A 20,317-nucleotide genomic window follows, 5' to 3' on the forward strand; every position below is an offset into this window, starting at 1 on the left:
AATAGAGGAACAGGTTAAAGCAAAATGAAGGTGAGTCTTTCCCTCTTTCCCTGTATTCCCTTTACAAACAAGCAAACAAACAAACAAAGATTTATGTTGTTTTGCTCACCCTTTCGAATGGTCCAAACATGGACCTCTACTTGGGGTGGTCTCTCTGTCTCCAGTGCTATTTTTCTGGTAGTCTCCCCATCCTCCATGAACACAGATTCATACACGGGCATTGTTTCTTCTCCACAAAAGTAGCCTTTGCTGTCAAAGCTTTGGCCTGGAAGTTCTTCTAGAATCACAAAGCAGGTAGTTTGTCACAGTTTTCTAAAAGTAGAAGCAAACTTCTGAATTTATGCATTTCATTGTTTGTAACACTGCATACTCATCAAAAGTGGACAATCAACAAGAATATTCTTAAAAAGATAGAAGTTACACCCATATTTCACTGTCATCTTAGACTTCCCTTGTAACAGCTCCACAAAATCACAAAGAAACACATGACCTTTAAATCCAATAATGACATAATTCATAGTTCTGCAGAACACTTGCCCACAAACTGAAATGGATCCACCAACCACCACATGAAAAGTGGACCTTCACGAGGAGGTAGAATGTGGCCAGGTATGATTCTCTCAGGCAATTAAGGGAATGTAGGATTGTCCATGATGGGTAGGGATCATGTTATGGTCTGTCTAGCTCAGTGTTACTAACAGAGACCTAGGGAATGGGCTGAAACAGGGCCTTGGTTAACTTCCCTGACATCACTTATACTTAAAAACATCTATGGCACTCATAAATGTGCATGTACTTGCCCAAATAATCTATTTAAATTGGCTTGACATTTCTGAATGCTCTTTGATTTGTTTGTAAGGGGAATGATAATACCGAATAAATGCCAGTGCCAAAAGCTAGATGTCAGATTAGTCATATGCATGCTATGCCAAATGAACGGTTGAGAGACACAAAAAATTGGTCAACTCCCTCAACTATGGATCATTTCAAGTATAAGCTAAACTTGGATTTCAGCTTCCAGACATAAAGGTACTACCTCCTGATACTCCCTATTCCATTTTAACCTCCTCATTCCTCAGACCCTTACCAAAAAGAGTTTGTTATTTGTGGACCACTTAGCACCTTCTTCAGCTATGTATTTAAAGTGTACACTCAAATTAGGAACAAGAAAAAGAAACCATGGACACTCTGAAAACTTTGAATAAGTGCAGGCACCATCTGTAAAAGTGTCTGATAAAAGCATTGAATGTTGAGTGCTTTGGATCTGTGACTCTAATTAGGAAGATTACTGTTAGCCAATGAGACATATTTGGACAAGAGATTGTAACAAATTGCTATTGCATGTCTCTTGCTGACCTAATTAGCCTTCCCACCCCACCCCCACATTGTCACAGTAAGGACAAAACCAAATCTTCTCTTAATGATTCCAGGTTGGATAACTCAATTTTTAGATTATCCTTGAATCAAGCTTCCTTTCTCCTTTAGACTTCCTTTTTGGTTACTTATTTACTCAGTGGACCAGTCTAAAAAAAAGTGATAGGTATTTAAAGGGTGTGCTAACACTTTTCAAATGGGTAAAGTGGGAGTACATCACTAAGTGTACAGAGACTCCCTGTATATATAATTATCACCTTTAGAATGAAAGCTGAGTTCATTTGTTACATTTACTTACCAGCTTAACACTCTCAAAGGCTATAACTGCCATATGAAATTCATGATGGCACTGGAAATACCCACAATATGCTAAAAATTCTTCCAGTGTCTTAAAGAGTCATCCTGCACCAACACCCCTTCCTCTCCAAGACCTTAATCCACTCACCAGGAGGGATCTATAAACCACAATATCCATTAGTGACTCAATGTTTGCTGGCACTTGAAAATGTTAAGTGTTAACAAAGTGTGTCTTTTGAACTACTTACTCAGGAGCATCCTCCTCATTCCATACCCTCCACCTCAAGGTGCTTTTTGATCACTCCATGTTCACTTACTTTCATTTCCTTCAAGGGAAGCATGCCATGCTTGAAGTCATTTCTGGCCATTCTCACTTCCCAGGGGAATGCTCCTGCCCTAAGCTCTCCAGAACTAAGAAATTAAGAAATCATTTCCTTATGGAAATGGTGATGACTGACGAAGATATTTTATCCCAGCTCAGGAAACTTTTAAGTCTTAGCAGGAGCTTTTTATGCTGTAATCCCAAAGGAGGTATAATTATGGGAATTCCTGGTATCAGGGTGGTACAGTGGGATGAGAGGGGAATTGGGGAACCTTCAGGAATTGGAAGTCCTGCATAACCTTGTAGGTGGCCACTGATAAGCCATGCAAGGCAGCCTCTACCAAAGCCAAGGCAAGAGAGAGAGGTGAATCTCACATCATTTATTTTGGCGCTAATACACTATTGAAGGACTCTGCAATCATTTGTTATAGTGAAACTTTTGGCTCGATCATCAGCAAAGTTTGTCTCTTTTCCCTTCTCAAAAGGAATAAACAAATTTACTGTTCTTTTTTCCCATCAATCTTTTTCCTTCCTCAACCCTTTGTTTCTTTTCCTCTGTCATGTGTTTGAAGCCAGTGATGTCATGGTCTTCCCTCACCCCTTCACATCATTTAGGACTCTATTCAACTATCACTTTATCACAGAAGCCTTCCCTGATAAATCTTTTTTTTTTTTTTTTTTTTTGTATTTTTCTGAAGTTGGAAACGGGGAGGCAGTCAGATAGACTCCTGCATGCGCCCGACCGGGATCCACCCGGCATGCCCACCAGGGGGCGATGCTCTGCCCATCTGGGGTGTTGCTCTGTTGCAACCAGAGCCATTCTAGCACCTGAGGCAGAGGCCATAGAGCCATCCTCAGTGTCCCGGCCAACTTTGCTCCAATGGAGCCTTGGCTGTGGGAGGGGAAGAGAGAGACAGAGAGGAAGGAGAGGGGGAGGGGTGGAGAAGCAGATGGGCACTTCTCCTGTGTGCCCTGGCTGGGAGTCGAACCTGGGACTCCTGCACACCAGGCCAATGCTCTACCACTGAGCAAACCGGCCAGGGCCCCTGATAAATCTTTTGAAAGTGCCACCCCTCCTACTCACTATCACTTGATTCTACTTATTCTTCTTCATAGTGCTCATCACAACTTAAGATTAACTTATTGGTTTGCATTCACTGTCTTTTTTTCTCCAACTATCAATAGAATGTAAGGTGCATGCCAGCAACTAGCCTTTGTCTGTCTTATTCATCTATCTAGTCTTAATGTCTACAACAGTGTCTTGCATAAGGTAGGCACAGAATATATATTTCCAGATTGAATGTATGAACTTTGATACTCTGAAGTTGCTGAGTACCTGATGCTGGTGCTCTGGCTTCTGGAGGGTGACTCATGTTAGTTAACATGACTACCAGGAGTCATTAATATGCAGATACTAATGTCTGGCTCACTGACAGGTACACAGAATGGGACACTCTCCCATGTTGCTCAATAAGTCCTCTAGGTTTTTTCAGAGAAAGCAGTTTAGTCAATCAGAATCTTTGATATATTGCCAACTGGAATTTTGCAGGGCAGTTTTTAAAATAATACATTTAATTTTTTAATTACAAAATTAATATACATTGAAATTTTTGGCAATAGAGATAAACAAAAAGAAGAAAATAGGCCTTGGCCAGTTGGCTTAGTGGTAGAGCATTGGCCTGGCAAGTGGATGCCTGGGGTTTGATTCCTGGTCAGGGCACACAGGAGAAGCAACCATCTGCTTCTCCACCCCTCCCATTTCCTTCTCTCTCTCTCTATCACTCTCTCTTCCTCTCTCAGAGCCATGGCTTGATTGGTTCAAGCAAGTTGGCCTCTGGCACTGAGGATAGTTCTGTGGCCTTCACCTCAGGCACTAAAAAAATGGCTGGGTTGCCGAGCAACAGAGCAATGGCCACAGATGGGCAAAGCACTTCCCCCTGGTGGGTTTTCCAGTGGATCCCGGTTGGGGTGCATGTGGAATTTGTCTCTCTGCCTCCTCTCCTTTCACTACAAAACAAAAGAATAAGAAAATAAGATTACCCATAATTCAGTCACCTTAAGATAGTTACCATTAATATTCTGCCAAACACCCTTCCAGTCATTTTTTAAAGTATATTATGAACACTTTCTTTAACACATAAAGTGGGCTCATATTATACATACAGTTTTGTAACTTGCCCTTTGTCCTTAACAAATATATTGCAAAGTCTTTCTGTGCCATTTAATCTTTATCTACAATGATTTTTCATGGTTGTGTACTATGTCAAAGTGTAGATACACCATATATTCTTTAACTATCACCATATTCCAGAATTTCAAATTGTTTACAATGTTTTACTATTTTAAACAGCACTGCAGCAAAAATCCTTGCTTGTATATCTGTGTATGTCTCATTATTTTTTTAGGATTCTTAGGAATGAAATTGCTTAGCCAAAGAGTATGGAAAGCAAGGTTCTAGAAATATTACCAATCTGAGAGGCAATTATTTAAAAGGCAGTGCCTGTTCTGTGTCTGCTCTCACACCTTTTTGGTTCACTAACTTCTTATTTGAAACACCTGCATCAATAAAATCCTGAGTATGCAATGAAATGGGACTTGGTCTCAAGGTCTGAGATTCAAATTGGAATATCATATAGTGGGATGCTTTATCTTACCTGGAGTAGTTTAGGTAGCTATTGGTTTAATCTGAAATTATTGTGCTGTATTACTTATATGACTACAGGCATTAGAGCCTTGACCAAAGAGAAAACTGTTGGCAGAATAGCTCCTAAGTAACAGTAAAATGTTTGAGGATGCAGTGAGATCATAGACTTGAAAGTCACCATAGGCCATTGTGGCTAGGTGGCACCCATGTTCACATCGACATCAGAATGTGTTTTCTCATTACCCCAATGAGTACTTTTTTCACCAATTTTAATAGCCCAACCCCCAAATCCAGATCAGATAGCACCTGTCCTTCCTATACACACATCCACACCTGGTTGGAAGATGAAGGTAGTTACATTAAGAAATATTTAATTTGTGCCATTAATAAATGCTTTTCAAAATTCAATGTGTACTGGAATCAACTGAGGAGTCTTGTTAAAAATACAGATTTTGATGCAGTAGGCCTAGGGTGGAGCCCAATAGTCTGCATTTCTAACTAGCTCCCTAGTGTTGCTTGTCCACAAACCACACTTTGAATATCAAGACCATAAACTAACCTGGGCCTACAGCAGGGTTTCCCAAACTTGTATGCAAATTACTACCATCTGGAGATCTTTTAAAACTTCCAAAAGCCAGACCATACCTCATATTAATTAAATCATGATCTCTAAGGATCAGCCACAGGTAATGTTAGAAGCTTTCCAGAGGATTACAATGTGTAGACCACTTTGGGAACCAACCATTGGCTTAAATAAAAATGCTCAAAAATATACATTGATTAGGTCATTGTTACCTGATACTCATGAGGAATTGCCTAAATTGAAGGGAAAAAAGTTAGCTGTCTGCCTACATGTAAAATGTTTGGCTTCTCAACTGCAAATTGCTTTGCATATAGGCATAAAAAAATGATAAGTTCATGTCCTTGAAGCAAGAAGAACCCTAAGAAATAATCTATTCTATTCTAACCCTCTCATTTTTCAGAGCGAGAGAAAAAAAGACTCAGAGAGGTGAAGTGACTTGGTCCAGGTCACACAGGCAACCAATGGCAGAGCCAGGCCTAGAATATTTGATTACCAACCCCATACTGTGTCAACCCCAATACTACAAACTATATTTTAATCTAGCTCATGTGCTAAAACCATTATTTAAAAATTAATTTGCCATTTTTAATCAGTTTATATTTTCTTATGGCCTGGAAAAGACAATGGTATGTAGGTGATCTGGCTTCCAGGTCTTGGATTTATTATCTATATGTGTGACTTTGGGAAAGTCACTACTTATACAACTCAGTTTCCTTACCTTTAACAGGGAAATAATATGATAGAATTTTAATCTTGGTAGGGATCTTGGAGGTCAACTGTTCCAAGGTTTTCATTGTACAGATGAGGATGATGAGGCCCAGAGCAGATTGCATACATTTCCAGGGTTGCATAGCAAGTTAGATTAGGAACAGAATCTACTCTCCTTCCACTACACCTCACCTGCCTCTTGTTCTATCTCAAAAGAATGTTCAGGCGGTGGCACAGTGGATAGAGCATCGGACTGGGATGCGGAGGACCCAGGTTCGAGACCCCGAGGTCACCAGCTGGAGTGCGGGATTATCTGGTTTGAGCAAAGCTCACCAGCTTGGACCCAAGGTCGCTGGCTCGAGCAAGGGGTTACTCAGTCTGCTGAAGGCCCATGGTCAAGGCACATATGAGAAAGCAATCAATGAACAACTAAGGTGTCACAACGAAAAACTGATGATTGATGCTTCTCATCTCTCTCTGTTCATGTCTGTCTGACCCTATGCATTCCTGTCTCTGACTCTCTCTCTGTCTCTGTAAAAAAAGGGAATATTCATGTGATTGTGCTTTGATGAGTTAAATAGTAATATAAACAAAATATTCTACTGTTTTTCCTAATCATCATCATAACCTAATTTCTCTACTATTTATAAAACCATGGCTAAAGTTTAGCACTCAGGGCTACATGGAGTCAAAGGTATGGCTGACACAAAAAAATTCAGTCTAATTCTTAGTTGTGCATTTCTTCTAAGTAATCTTCTTCCAAATACTTCAAGAGAGGAGAGGATGAAGTTTATTGTTAGTAGAACTACTATCATTACAATGCTACGGCAAGATGATTATGTTCCTATGCTCACAGCACACTGAAAAGGACTATGTGAGGACCAGTCAACCAAAGGCGGGGCTTCCAACCAACGCACCTTTTGCCTTTTTACCTGGACACACCTTGCAGCATTTTCCATCTATTTTTTGAGGGTACTTGCAGGGGTATCTGTTGGGGCAGTGAATTTTCTTACACTCTTGTTTGGTGATATTACAAGTACACAGGACACACTCTACAATGCCAAATGCCCGGAGGTTAGGGTGCCAGGATTCGCCATGAGAATAGGTCTTTCCATTGGAAACACAAACTGGAAAAGAACACAATACTGGAAATTAAAGGCTAAGGAGCTGAAATGGACCCCTGTGCTCAGAAACCATCAAGACATCAAGCATCCTTTATGCTTTATATGGCCATGGAGATACAGTTACAGGGTAGCCTCTTCTAACTAAAACTACATCTTGGGCCTTGTTTTACTATCAGCAACTATTCAGGTTCTTCAGCAGTAGCCTCTGGATGCTCATAAGTGCCTGGAAGTCAATAAATAAATATTTCACAAAGTGCATGACTGTGAATGTGGAGGTCTGAGAATGAGTTGTCTCCCTTTTTGAAAGTGCTGAGACATTTTGGAGATTTCAAGCCATGACTTGGACTGGGTGTGTTTCTTATTCTTACCATCACCTCATCATACCCGGGGAGACCTGTCGGCATCCCGATCAACAACATCTCTAGGGTGGGATGTATCACTTAAGGCAGGGCTAGGGTGGGAGAAATAGCCCCACTTGGGGCGTTTCTAGGAACTGACTGATTTGGCTGCAAGACAGTGGCCTCAGAAGGATGAATCATTGGGCTATTTCTTTCTCATCAAGTCCACTGGGTCACATTAGGAAACATGGATGGTGTTGGCTGCCTTTTCCTGTACTTTGCAAGAGCTGCTAGAGTACTAGGCACTCTAACAGGTCAATTTACGTAAAGATTTCCAAGAAACTAATAACAAAAATCAGAGAAGTCCCCAACATTACAGTAAGAGAGAATAGGGACTTGATATATGAACTGTGAGGCTCAAGGCTGTGGATGGAATCACATGACAAGATAGGAAAGATATGTTTGTCTTTCCTGCCCTCACCTCTCTCTCTCCTCCACAGACAGTGACACTCTCTTCTAGGCAATGCAATCAAGTGGGAACACTCTCTGCTTTAAGAAAATGTAGGCTGGACTCAAGTTCGAAATGGTAGAGTCCTGCTGCTTCTCCTGTTTGACTCTACCAAGAGAGTAAGTACTTGTATCTCAGAGGAGCATATGTTTAGCAGGAGAGCTAAAAACAAAACAAAGCAAACAAACAAACAAACAAACAAAGAAACAGGCAAGACCCCTAGTATTACATAGCTAGGTTCTCTCTCCCCTAAATGTTTGAACCAAGGAAATAATCTGGACTGAATGAAAGCCTATAATCTGAAGTGCAATAGGGTGAAGTTAATTCTCTAGAGAAAAACACAACCTTCTCTACATCAACAAATCCTCAAGATAATTTTGAATGCATCTATCTAAGGTGTTGGGAATTAGGAGTAGGGACAAGTGATTCTTTAGTGAACTATAATGGAAAGGTCAGGAAAGAACTGCTGCAACCAAATTGATGGGGGCAATGAATAAATGTGAACCAGCTGGGGATTTTGTAGGACATGGAGAAAGTCAAAGGATGAGCCTGTAGAAATTCTGGAATTTAGAATTTTCAAAGTCTATTTCTTCACACGTATTTTAAGGCTGTGAAATAATTTCAGAGCAAATGGAATCTATTGGAGGCATTTTATTATTGAAAATCAAACTGCATTTTTACCTAATTGCTTCTCCTCATTTCATAAATTCCTATCAAAATGCCTTGGAATTTAAAAATAATAAATTTCAACTCAAACCTAGATCAGTAGTAAATATTTCCAATTCTTCTAATACATCACCATTTTTACTTAAGAGTTTTCATTCGAAAGTTCTTATTTTAAGCCTATTAGTTTCTAAAGCAATTTGATATTTTTATCTGTAATCTGAAATTTATATCTAACTAGTAACAGATGTGATCAACTAGATTTGGCTTGACTAGCTTTGTTGAGATTTATAGTGAGTTCTTTGTAACAGATTGTTTTTCACCCATGTTATTCAAACATTTGGTTTATTAATTTATTACTTTTAACCCATTCAGAGAAATGCCTTTGATTTGGTTTTCCTTTAGGAAACAAAACATGTTTATGGTTTCATAAAAAGCAACCAGCTGAGCTCTTGCTCTGAAGAGTGGTTGACACAATGCCTAAAAACATAAGAAGCAGTCAATTGTTTGATTTAATTCCTCCTCCTCCCAACCCCGCTACTGGGGGTGTGGAGGCTGGAGGACTGTGCAGGGAGGAATGGGCCTTGGATGTGTGTGCATGCCTGCTGCAGCCAGCTGGCCGGCTGAGTGGGCTGCATGTGGGTACAAACCTGATCAGTCTTCCTGGTCCTAAGCCAAGAGGTTTCTGGATTTTTCTCACTGAATTACTCATTCCTAAGGACAATCTCCTCATATGACGTGGAATTTCTGAGCCTTTGGCCTGGGAAATGTATCTTTCTCAAGAGCCTTAAGGCTCTGGGGTACACTAAGGTGAGAGACTTGCTATTTTTAAGGATAAGAGCTTCAAAAGCATTTGGCACTGAGTACCTCTGAATATTGGGTCCCCTACTAGAAAATGAACAACCTTTCATTCTGTTAAAGGCCCAATGAACTTTCCCAAATATAATTGAATCCTCAGGGGCAACCTAAAAAAATGCTGAGGGCTATATTAGGTTCATTGCTTTCTTGCCCTTTGTTCTAAATAAAGACAAATACACTTGAAATATTAGCTATGCAATTTGGGCTGTATTTAGGGAAATCCTAAGTGTCCTCTGGAGTCACTTGTCCATACTCAATATGTAGACTTCATAGTTAGTGATTCTCATGTGAATATCTTATATGCATAGGGTCCTTTCCCAGCTTGAACCCTCAAAAGACTAGGGCTGCCAAAGCCATGATGTGGATGCAGTACAAAAGGAATACGACACTTACCTTGTCCATGCTTGTGCTTGTTATTGATAACAATCTGCACAATGGTGCCAGAAGCTTGCTGGGAATCCATAAGAGCTCCCCGGTGACTTCTGGCCCCAGGAAAGCGGGGAAGACCTCCAGCCTGTCGGCTTGGCAGAGGATCATAGTGAGAGCGGTGATAAGAATGTCTCTGGAAAAATGACAAGGACAAATTTAGTCCCCAAAATCCACCAATGAAAAGGCAGAAATGGCCTTAAATACATTATAAGGTATTTAATATTTTTTTTTGATGAGCTCTGATCTGAACTGCATGTCCACCCACACCAACAGAGAAATAGGGATGTAAAGTAAAGCGAGCCTGAAAACATGCTGATAATTTTTTTCTCTTCTTATAGAAGATTGGATTAGATTCACCTACAAACTTCTGAAGGAGCAAACAGCTAAAAAGAGAAAAGTGTCCTTCCTGCTTCCAAGACTCTCATATTTAGGTTTAAGAGTTAAGGTAACAGTCTGCAACAGAAGGCAGTATGCGACAGAGGCGACAGAAGTATAAACTACTTGGCAGAATAAGACAAGAAAGAGAGCTTCTCTTTGGGGAGGATTTGTGAGCTGGACCATGAAGGGTGAATAGACTTTTTGAGGCAGAATTGGTGAGTATTCCAGGCAGAGGTTTCCAAGTTGAGAAGGTGCAGCACAAGACCATAGAGTCCATAAAAGGGAACACTTGAAGGATAACATTCCGAAAGTAGGTTGGCACCAGATAATGGAGGCCTTTTTTTTTTTTTTTTTTTTTTTTTACAGAGAAGAGTCAGAGAGAGGGATAGATAGGGACAGATAGACAGGAACAAAGAGAGATGAGAAGCATCTATCATCAGTTTTTTGTTGCGACACCTTAGTTGTTCACTGATTGTTTTCTCATATGTGCCTTGACCGTGGACCTTCAGCAGACTGAGTTACCCCTTGCTCAAGCCAGCAACCTTGGGTCCAAGCTGGTGAGCTTTGCTCACACCAGATGAGCCTGCGCTCAAGCTGGAGACCTCAGGGTCTTGAACCGGGGTCCTCTGCATCCCAGTCTGATGCTCTATCCACTGCGCACCACCTGGTCAGGCTGGAGGACTTTTAATGATAGGCTAAGGCAGGGCTCAGGAACCTTTTTGGCTGAGAGAGCCATGAACACCACACATTTTAAAATGTAATTCCATGACAGCCATACAACGACCCACGTACGTTATGCATTATCCAGTAAAAATTTGGTGTTGTCCCGGAGGACAGCTGTGATTGGCTCCAGCCACCTGCAACCATGAACATGAGCGGTAGGAAATGGATTGTAATACATGAGAATGTTTTATATTTTAATGTTATTTTTTTTTATTAAAGATTTGTCTACGAGCCAGATGCAGCCATCAAAAGAGCCACATCTGGCTTGCGAGCCATAAGTTTCCAACCCCTGGGCTAAGGGGTCAGTACTTTATTTTGTAGGCAACAGAGGTGAGGGTGTGGAAGCATTTGAGGATTTTTAAAAAATTTATTTATTTATTTATTCATTTTAGAGAGGAGAGAGAGAATGAGAGAGAGAGGGAGAGAGAGAGAGAGAGAGAGAGAGAGAGAGAGGAGCAGGAAGCATCAACTCTCATATATGCCTTGACCAGGCAAGCCCAGGGTTTTGAACTGGTGACCTCAGTGTTCCAGGTCAACGCTTTATCCACTGCGCCACCACAGGTCAGGCGCATTTGAGGATGTTTTTAAAGCAGAATAACAGTTGACACTGTTTCCAAGCATTGTACCCTGAGAATGCATAGGATGAACTAGATAAGAGGAAGAGATAGAACTCAAGTACAGTCCAAATAAATCTGCTGAGACTAAACATAAGTAATGGCATGAAATAATAGATCAGCACACATATTTCATAGATAGAAGAACCGACAGTGTATGCCAGTACTAGAATTCACCTTTGCAGAGGTGAGGTCATTGTTTCATTATTCACTACTATATCTCCCATGCCTAAAGTGGTGTCTAGCATCTAGAAGATGCTCATAAAAAAACTTGTTGAATAAATGAATGGAGGCTGTGGTCTCTACTGAAAGCATAGAATCTTGCAGCATAAATAATCCAATCATTGCTCTTTTGGCAAGGGGGGAAGACAAATAATGAGCCCACTATTCTGCTACCCACCCCTGTCCTAAGAGCTAAGGTAGAGTGAAGATAGAGGAGGATGGAATTAATGAAGACTAGAACCTATTGCTTAAAACCAAGTAACATTTTGTTTTAGAGACAATTTTTAGCAGTCAAGTAGGGAAACCCCTTTATAAATTCTTTTGCAGTCAATTGAAAAGGAAGATTATTATATTCAGTGATAGAAAGAGCAGGGAAATTTGAGAAGATATGGGGGTCTCATGACTCCACAGTCCCATAAAACACTTTTTTTTTAATTCAGTGAAAGGAAGGGAGGCAGAGACAGACTCCTGCATTTGTCTCAACTGGGATCCCCAGGAAGCTTATTAGGGGTCAATGCTTTGCCCATCTGAAAGTTGCTCCATTACTCAGCAACCAAGCTCTTCACAGCACCTGAGGCTGAGGACATGAAGCCATCCTCAGTGCCCAGAGCCAACTCGCTCCAATCTAGCCATGGCTGCAGGAGTGGAAGAGAGAGAGAGAGAGAGAGAGAGAGAGAGAGAGAGAGAGAGAGAGAGAGAGGCAATAGGGGGAGGGGTGGAGAAGCAAATGGGCACCTCTTCTCTCTGCCCTGACAGGGAATCGAACCCGAGATATCCACACGCTGGGTCAACACTCTGTCACTGAGCCAATTGGCCAGGGGCCCATAAAACATTTGATACAGTTATGTTCCATAGGCACATATGTTGCAAATTCAGCTTTGGGAATTATTATTACTCTTTTCTGGGGGGAGGAGACTTCGGTGGTAGAAGCAGAGAGTGAACAGAAGCTAGAGTACAAGAGAGAGAAAATGATTTTCCCTATTTAAGAAGAGCCCATCATGGTGCACTGCTGTAAAATGCACATAAGTAAGTGTGTGCATCATTTATTTTCATGCACACAGACAGGATTCTCAGTGCAAGTATTTTTCATTCCCTCAATGGCTCCTATCTCTTTTTCTGCCATAATCACTCACATTTCACAAAGGCCATTACAAATAGTTCTGTCCTTCTTGGAGTTTGGCACCATTTTTCCAAAGGAACATTGAGAGGAAATTTTGATTGTGGGTGTCCTACTGGTGCTAAAAGGAGTAAGTTAGACAAGACTAGTATTTGAGAGGAAAGGTTGCTGACCCAGGATAAACTGCAAGTACAAGAAATTCTTTGATTCATGAGATTAGTGCAAAAAGAAAAACTGTTCTTTGGTACCAGGGACTCAGACCCCAGACATATGATAAGGGTAGAAAATTGACTGAAGACAAAACAAATGCTAAGCCTGACCAGGCGGTAGCACAGTAGATAGAGCGTCAGGCTGGGACGCAGAGGACCCAGGTTAAAAACTCTGAGGTCGTCAGCTTGAGCGTGGGCTTATCTGGTTTAAGCATGGGCTCATATGGTTTGAGCAAGGCTCACCAACTCAAGCCCAAGGTTGCTGGCTTCAGCCCAAGGTCACCGGCTTGAGCAAGGGGTCACTGGCTCTGCTGTAGCCCCCTGGTCAAGGTACATATGAGAAAGCAATCAATGAACAACTAAAGTGCCCAACAAATAATTGATGCTCCTCGTCTTTCTCCCTTCCTGTCTGTCTGTCCCTCTCTTTGTCTCTCTCTGTCTCTGTTACACACACAAAAAATGCTAAAATCTCAGGGATTTTGGTCAGAAACTGTTAGCTCCCCAGACTTCATCTTATGTAAGTCTTTTGTTTTACAGAGAGAGAAACTGAGCCCAAGGAGGAGAGGGTTTTTTCTTCAGGGTGATGATGAAGGTTGAGATTTTGTAGCTGGCAGAAGAGTGGGAGTGAAGAGAGAGAGAGAGAGAGAGAGAGAGAGAGAGAGAGAGAGGAAGACATACAGGAGGACAAAGAGGAAGAAGAGGAGAAGGTGGAAGACATAATGTCAGATCAAGCTCAGTGGTCTACAAATATTTAGCTAAAAGCTTCTCTGAAGAAAAGTTTTTTTCTGATATAGAAGTCTGCTACAGTGTTCACAACCATACATGCTATTGGTTTCCACTTTGGCTACATACACAATCACCTGGAGAGCTGTAAAAATACTGATGCCTGAGTGCCACCCCCAGGGAGTCTGATGGAATTGGTCTGGGGTAAGACCTGGGCATCAGGACTTTTATATATCCTTCAGGGGACTCTAATTTGAAGCTAAGGTTGAGAATCACTGACATAAAGGATCTTCTGTTTTAGGCTAGTAGTGGGGCTGGCAATGTGTAATTTTGATTTAAGTAATGGCTCTTTTAGAGTTGCTGCCCTAAACAAATGAAAGATACAAGGAGCCATTCTGATCTTGCAACTTACAGTAAAGGAGAAAAAAGCATTAATGCCTTGGAGTTGTAAGTGAAATTGGAACTTATCTTCCAAACCAATTGTGAGTAGGCTGCTTGAGAGAGTAGGTCAAAATGGACAAGAACCAAATTACTTAATGCATATGTAGAATATAAAATAAAACAGAAACAAACAAATGAACAAACAAAAGAAAAACAAACTCATACAGACAAGAGAATGACGATTACCAGAGGGGAAGAGTAGTGGGTGGAGGGAGAGTTAGGTAAAGAGGGTCAAATAAATGGTAATGAATAGAAAGTAGACTTTAGTGGTGAACACACTATAACACCTACAGCTATCAAATTATAATGTTGTACACCTGAAATTTATGTAATGTTACCTCAGTAAAAAAATGAAATAAAATAACGAATTAAGTACAAATGACCATACAGGTATGCCCTTTTTAACCATTTAAAAAATCTCTTTAAACTTTTCAATTAAAGTTTACTTTCAATATTATTTTGTATTAGTTTATGCTTTGTTTTATTCTGCTCAGTAGTTGACTTATTGACTTGAATATTTCAGACTGTTGAGGTGGCTCTTACACAGTTCTTTTCTGGTGTCAGAATATCCCCACCAATGGAGAAGTTCCCCAGGAATTTCTTCCTTACTTGTTGTAAGGTCTAAGATATAAAGTTCTACTGGTGGAGACAGATAAGTTCTGAGGGTTCAGAAAGGGAGAAGGTCTTTATGATTATGATCGTGTACTAGAGTTTTACAAGACGTTACCATTGAGGAAAACTGCGTAAAGGTCACACATACTCTCTCTGGGTTGTCTCTTATAATTGCAAGTGAATCTAGAGTTATGGCAAAATAAAAACTTTAATTTTAAAATGCCTTCATAAAATGTTCTAAATACACATAGTTATGATCACATTATATCTCTGTCACTTGTAACCAGGACTTTCTCTGTCTGGGAGATACCTAGGCCAGTTTTCTTCCATTGGTCTGACAATGTAAGTGAGACATGAATTTTTATGTTTCATAGTGTTCCTACCTCAAACTCTTACACTCTTCTAATGGTAAATCTATGAGTAATATATTGGGGGCAAATCAGAGTTTGGCTGTTATCCAAAACAAAGTTATGCTTGCTTTCATAGTTTGGCTCTCCACTCTGCATTCTCCTTTCCACACACACCTCCTCTCCCCTCGTGATACTAGGACCCGTTCATGTGAAATTATGATCCAGAAATCAAACAGAAACTGTTTTAAGTTTTTACAAAGGGGTAATAATTGAACCACTTGTTCTCCTTCCTGTGTACTTCATTAAACTTGGTAAAGTAACGATTTTCAGCCAACCTGGCAAAATAAAACAATCAGCTGTATTTCTGTTGAACTGGGACTTTGAGGGTTTCCTCTAAATGAACACAGTCTACTAAAGAAACAGTTGATAAATTAGAAGTGTGTTGTTAAGTCTCTTTTTGTTCTCCCATTCAGAAAGTTGGGCTGCAAAGTGTATTCAGAAGGGAATCATCTACCTTCTAATTTTTGACTGGTAAAGAACAAATAATATATTTCAAGAATTTCTGTCTGATTTGGAACAAATTCTTATATATTGATATTAATAAAAAGCTTCCATTTGTCCCAACACATACACATTTCACTCCAACTTTCACACCCATTCATTTAACAGGTATTTATTGGGTGCCTACTATGTGCCAGGTACATACTTTTCCATTATTATAGATGCTATCTATTATTCAAATCATATGCCAAATATCTATATCTTTCAGATCAAAGAAAATATGTATTTATAACAAAGTGCAACTATCTGGACATTTTGGTCTACCAGGCCCAAATTTTTGTTTTTAGAGATAGGCCTTTTTCCCCCCTCTTACTGAATTCATTGGGGTGACACTCGTTAACAAAATTATACAGGTTTCAGGTACACGGTTCCACAACACATTATCTGTACATTGTATTATGTGTTCACCACCCTAAGTCAAATCTCCAACCATCACTATTTATATCCGCTATACTCTCCTCCACCACCTCCTCCAACTACCCTCACTCCCCCCAGCAATCATCACATTGTTGTGCGTGTCTATGAGTTTTTTTCTCCCCTTTTTTTTTCTTTCTTGGTCTTGAACTCTATTGAAAATCAAAACCATTTCGAGGCCCTGTATGCTGTACCTAACCTCTTTTACTACAGGGCATACTGGATTAAGTCCAGGTCTATCACCAGCAGTTTTGGAAGAACAATGAGGCTAAAAGTCAAGGGATGGAGTTGGGGGCAGCATAAGATGAAGTCAAGAAGAAAGTTTAATTAATGACATTACCAGCAAGATTGCTGAGGTGGCCACAGGGTTTAGCACTGGGAGCTAAGGCACCCAGATTAAGGCACACAATTTAAAGTGACTGAGACATAAATTTGTTTTAGAATGAAGAATGACATCTTGGTGACAGCCACTAATTCAGCTGTTCTCAACTTCCTACTACTACCAAAAATTTGGGCTGAGAGAAACAGAAAATTCCTGATACAGTAAATGAAGGTTGAGGGTGCTAGCATGCTGGTAGCATGTCAGTCAGAAGGAGCATATGTGATAAGTGGAAAATGCAGGCTAAGTAGCACTGTTATATCTGTAATGGTCATTTTAGTTTGTCTCCTACCAACACCTTCCTCACACCCTTACTATAAGTCTATCCTATAATTCCATAGACTCTTGCCTTGTATCCAAGTTGAAAACTAATTTCTAGGGCTTTAGAAAATCCTTTAAATATTATTTATTAAAAAACTAATTCAGCCTGACCAGGTGGTGGTGCAGTGGATAAAGCATTGGACTGGGATGCTGAGGACTCAGGTTCAAAACCCCAAGGTGGCCAGCTTGAGTGGAGGCTCACCAGCTTCAGCATGGGATCACTGACTTGAGCATGGGATCATAGACATAACCCATAGTTGCTGCCTTGAGCCCAAAGGTCACTGGTTTGAAGCCCAAGGTCACTGACTTGAGTCCACGTTGCTGGCTTGAGCAAGGGGTCATTCGCTCAGCTGGAGCCCCTGGTTAAGGCACATATGAGAAAGCAATCAATGAACAACTAAGGGGCTGCAATGAAGAATTAATGCTTCTCATCTCTCTCCCTTTCTGTCTGTCCCCCTCTCTCTCTCTCTCACTAAAAAAAAGGAAAAAAGTAAATAACAACAACAAAAATCACTAATCCATACTCGCAAAATATCAAATAATACAAAAAATATAAATTTAGAAGTAAAAAAAATAAAAGAGTAAAAGTCAACCTGTCCTCCTGATCAATTCTCCTACTTTCTGAGATTACCACTCAACCATGTTGGTATATGACCTAGATTTTTTATATGCATTTACATACATATGTTTTACATGAGGACATGATAGTATAAATTTTATCCTGTACCTCATTTTGTTTCCATAATATATATTTGACATGTCTCAACTTGACTACATTTCTATGTCCTGTATTCTTTTTAAGGCCTGCACAGGTTCCTTAGATAATGTGTTGCACCAGACTTCCGTTGATAGAAACTTAGGTTGTCTCTGTCTTGTTCTTATGAAAATAATGCTGCATTGACTGCCCCTGTACACTTTTTTCTGTATAAGGGTACAATGAATACCCATTTATGTGCAGTGATGCCTTTGTACATTTTGTACACATTTGTAAGTCCTTTAGTTTGATAAATTATTTGAACTGGAAACATCCTTTTAGATGTTAAGAAGTTTGAATTGTTGCTATACTTAAATATATATATTTTTAGAGAGAGATTATATTTTGTTAGAGATGTTATTACTATAGATAGAAAGACACTTACTTGTAAAGCTTATTCTGGCATTATCACCAAGAATGGAAATGAGAAGATGTCTCAGGACGAGGAAGGGAAACCATGACTATCTTCAACAGTGAGGATGTTCTGTGGATTGTAAAGTGGGCAGCCCACTCTTTTGGCAGAGGTACTTTGGACATGTCCATATCCCTCTCCTAAGCCTTAGGCTCTCACTCATACTCTTAGAAAAAAGAATAGGAGTAATGACCTGCCTTCCTCACAGAACACAAACATTTGGCAGTCATCCTGAAAGGGAACCAACTTCTAATCTAGATGAAGGGTTGCCAAGGGCTGTGGCTGTGGCTGTGGCTACAATTTCTTTGTGTTCATGTCCTGGCCCTGTTTGCCAATTACATAGTGCACTTAAATGGTTATAGGTTGATGATGATGCCATTTAAATTTTTGAGGAAAATGAAAAAGTGGTGTTAGAAATAGGCCCTTTTACTGTAAAGTAGTACAACCATTATGGAGGAAAGTATGGTGGTTCCTCAAAAAACTGCAAATAGAACTACCTTATGACCCAGCAATCCCTCTACTGGGTATATACCCCAAAGCCTCAGAAACATTGATACGTAAGGACACATGTAGCCCCATGTTCATTGCAGCACTGTTCACAGTGGCCAAGACATGGAAACAACCAAAAAGCCCTTCAATAGAAGACTGGATAAAGAAGATGTGGCACATATACACTATGGAATACTACTCAGCCATAAGAAATGATGACATCAGATCATTTACAGCAAAATGGTGGGATCTTGATAACATTATACGGAGTGAAATAAGTAAATCAGAAAAAAACAAGAACTACATGATTCTATACATTGGTGGAATATAAAAACGAGACTAAGAGACATGGACAAGAGTGTGGTGGTTACCAGGGGTGGGGAGAGGGAGGACATGGGAGGGAGGGAGGGAGAGAGTTAGGGGGAGGGGGAGGGGCACAGAGAACTAGATAGAGGGAGGTGGAGGACAATCTGACTTTGGGCGAGGGGTATGCGACATAATTTAATGACAAAATAACCTAGACATGTTTTCTTTGAATATATGTACCCTGATTTATTAATGTCATCTCATTATCATTAATAAAAATTTACTAAAAAAAAAAAATGAAATAGGCCCTTTTATGGAATTGCCGGGAATGTAGCCATGGAGAGAGGAAAGTTTGGCCTAATGCTGTAAAGTGTTGAATTATTTGGGTTATTCACACTTACTGCTTCTCTGTTGGCAGGTTGCCGGAAGATATCACCATCAGAATGTTCCCACGACAATTCTCCATCCCCTGTTTATTAAAAAAAAATTTTAAATCATGCCTACATAGAAGGAAAAATATCACCCTTGTGGCCCAGTAACATTTTTGGTCTTACAATCCCATAGTTCTCCAGTCTGTTCAGCTATTCTTCAAAAAGCAGCTTTAATTGATTTCTCTCTGAATATGCCTTGTTTTTCAAAACAACTCCAAAGAAAGTTATCTTTTTCTAAAAATAGACCATAAAGCAACATTACCCAAAATTTGGAAAATAATCACTTTCCATTTTAATATAACCATCACTGTCACTTTTTCTTATCTTATTCTAGCTATAGTTAAGTAGTTTTCAGGTCATATTTAACTTGTATTTAAACCAGTGATTTTCAACTGCCAGTCTCCCAGAAATTTCATGCCAGTCTGCAAAAGAGTTAACCACTCTTACAAATCTTCATACAACATCAGGGTGGTTAACTCTTTTGCAGACTGGCATGAAATTTCTGCATGACTGGTATCAGTCCATGGACCAAAGGTTGAAAACTACTTGTTTAAACTACCTTTAACAAATGAGAGTTTTGATTATTTGGTCTGCTATGATTTGTTGAATTCACCATTGCATTTCTGAGAAGTTATGATATAATCTGAAAGTTAAGGTAAAAGTTGCTAAGATTGGGGTGTTTACATAACCAACATTGAAAATATCCTTCTCTCTCTCTCTTTATTTATTTTTATTTATTTATTTATTTATTTATTTATTTATTTTATTTTTTTTTTGCCTAAGACACCTTTCTATAAGTCTATATATCCACTTTTCAAACAGCTAGCTAACCCATTGCTGTCTTCCAGAGCAACTGCCTTTAGAAGGAAGATTCTACTTTCAGCTTGGAGAGCAAAAAACATACGATAGATATGATTTCTCAACTAATTAAAGATAAAAAAAACTAGAAGATAATCCCCATGAATATGTCCTGTGTTACCTATGACCAAACAAGCACATAGGAAAAGCTTGGT

General features: G+C 39.8%; 1 protein-coding gene across 5 annotated transcripts in view; it reads right to left on the minus strand.

The window, feature by feature from the left end:
- The window catches only part of CHRDL1 (chordin like 1), a 143,188-nt gene that overhangs the window by 7,771 nt on the left and 115,100 nt on the right, over positions 1-20,317 (minus strand). For 2 of the 5 annotated variants that reach the window (XM_066356141.1, XM_066356140.1), the window contains exons 7-10: positions 19,275-19,342; positions 9,813-9,981; positions 6,861-7,055; positions 110-277 (exon numbers count right to left, since the gene is read on the minus strand). In XM_066356141.1, coding sequence (XP_066212238.1) covers positions 110-277; positions 6,861-7,055; positions 9,813-9,981; positions 19,275-19,342 — 600 coding nt within the window. Of the gene's footprint in view, positions 1-109; positions 278-6,845; positions 7,056-9,812; positions 9,982-19,274; positions 19,343-20,317 lie in introns of all 5 variants that reach the window. The other 3 variants (XM_066356138.1, XM_066356139.1, XM_066356142.1) reach the window with 2 other exon arrangements.

This window comes from Saccopteryx leptura, chromosome X, assembly GCF_036850995.1.
Source record: "Saccopteryx leptura isolate mSacLep1 chromosome X, mSacLep1_pri_phased_curated, whole genome shotgun sequence".
Classification (NCBI taxonomy): Eukaryota; Metazoa; Chordata; class Mammalia; order Chiroptera; family Emballonuridae; genus Saccopteryx; species Saccopteryx leptura.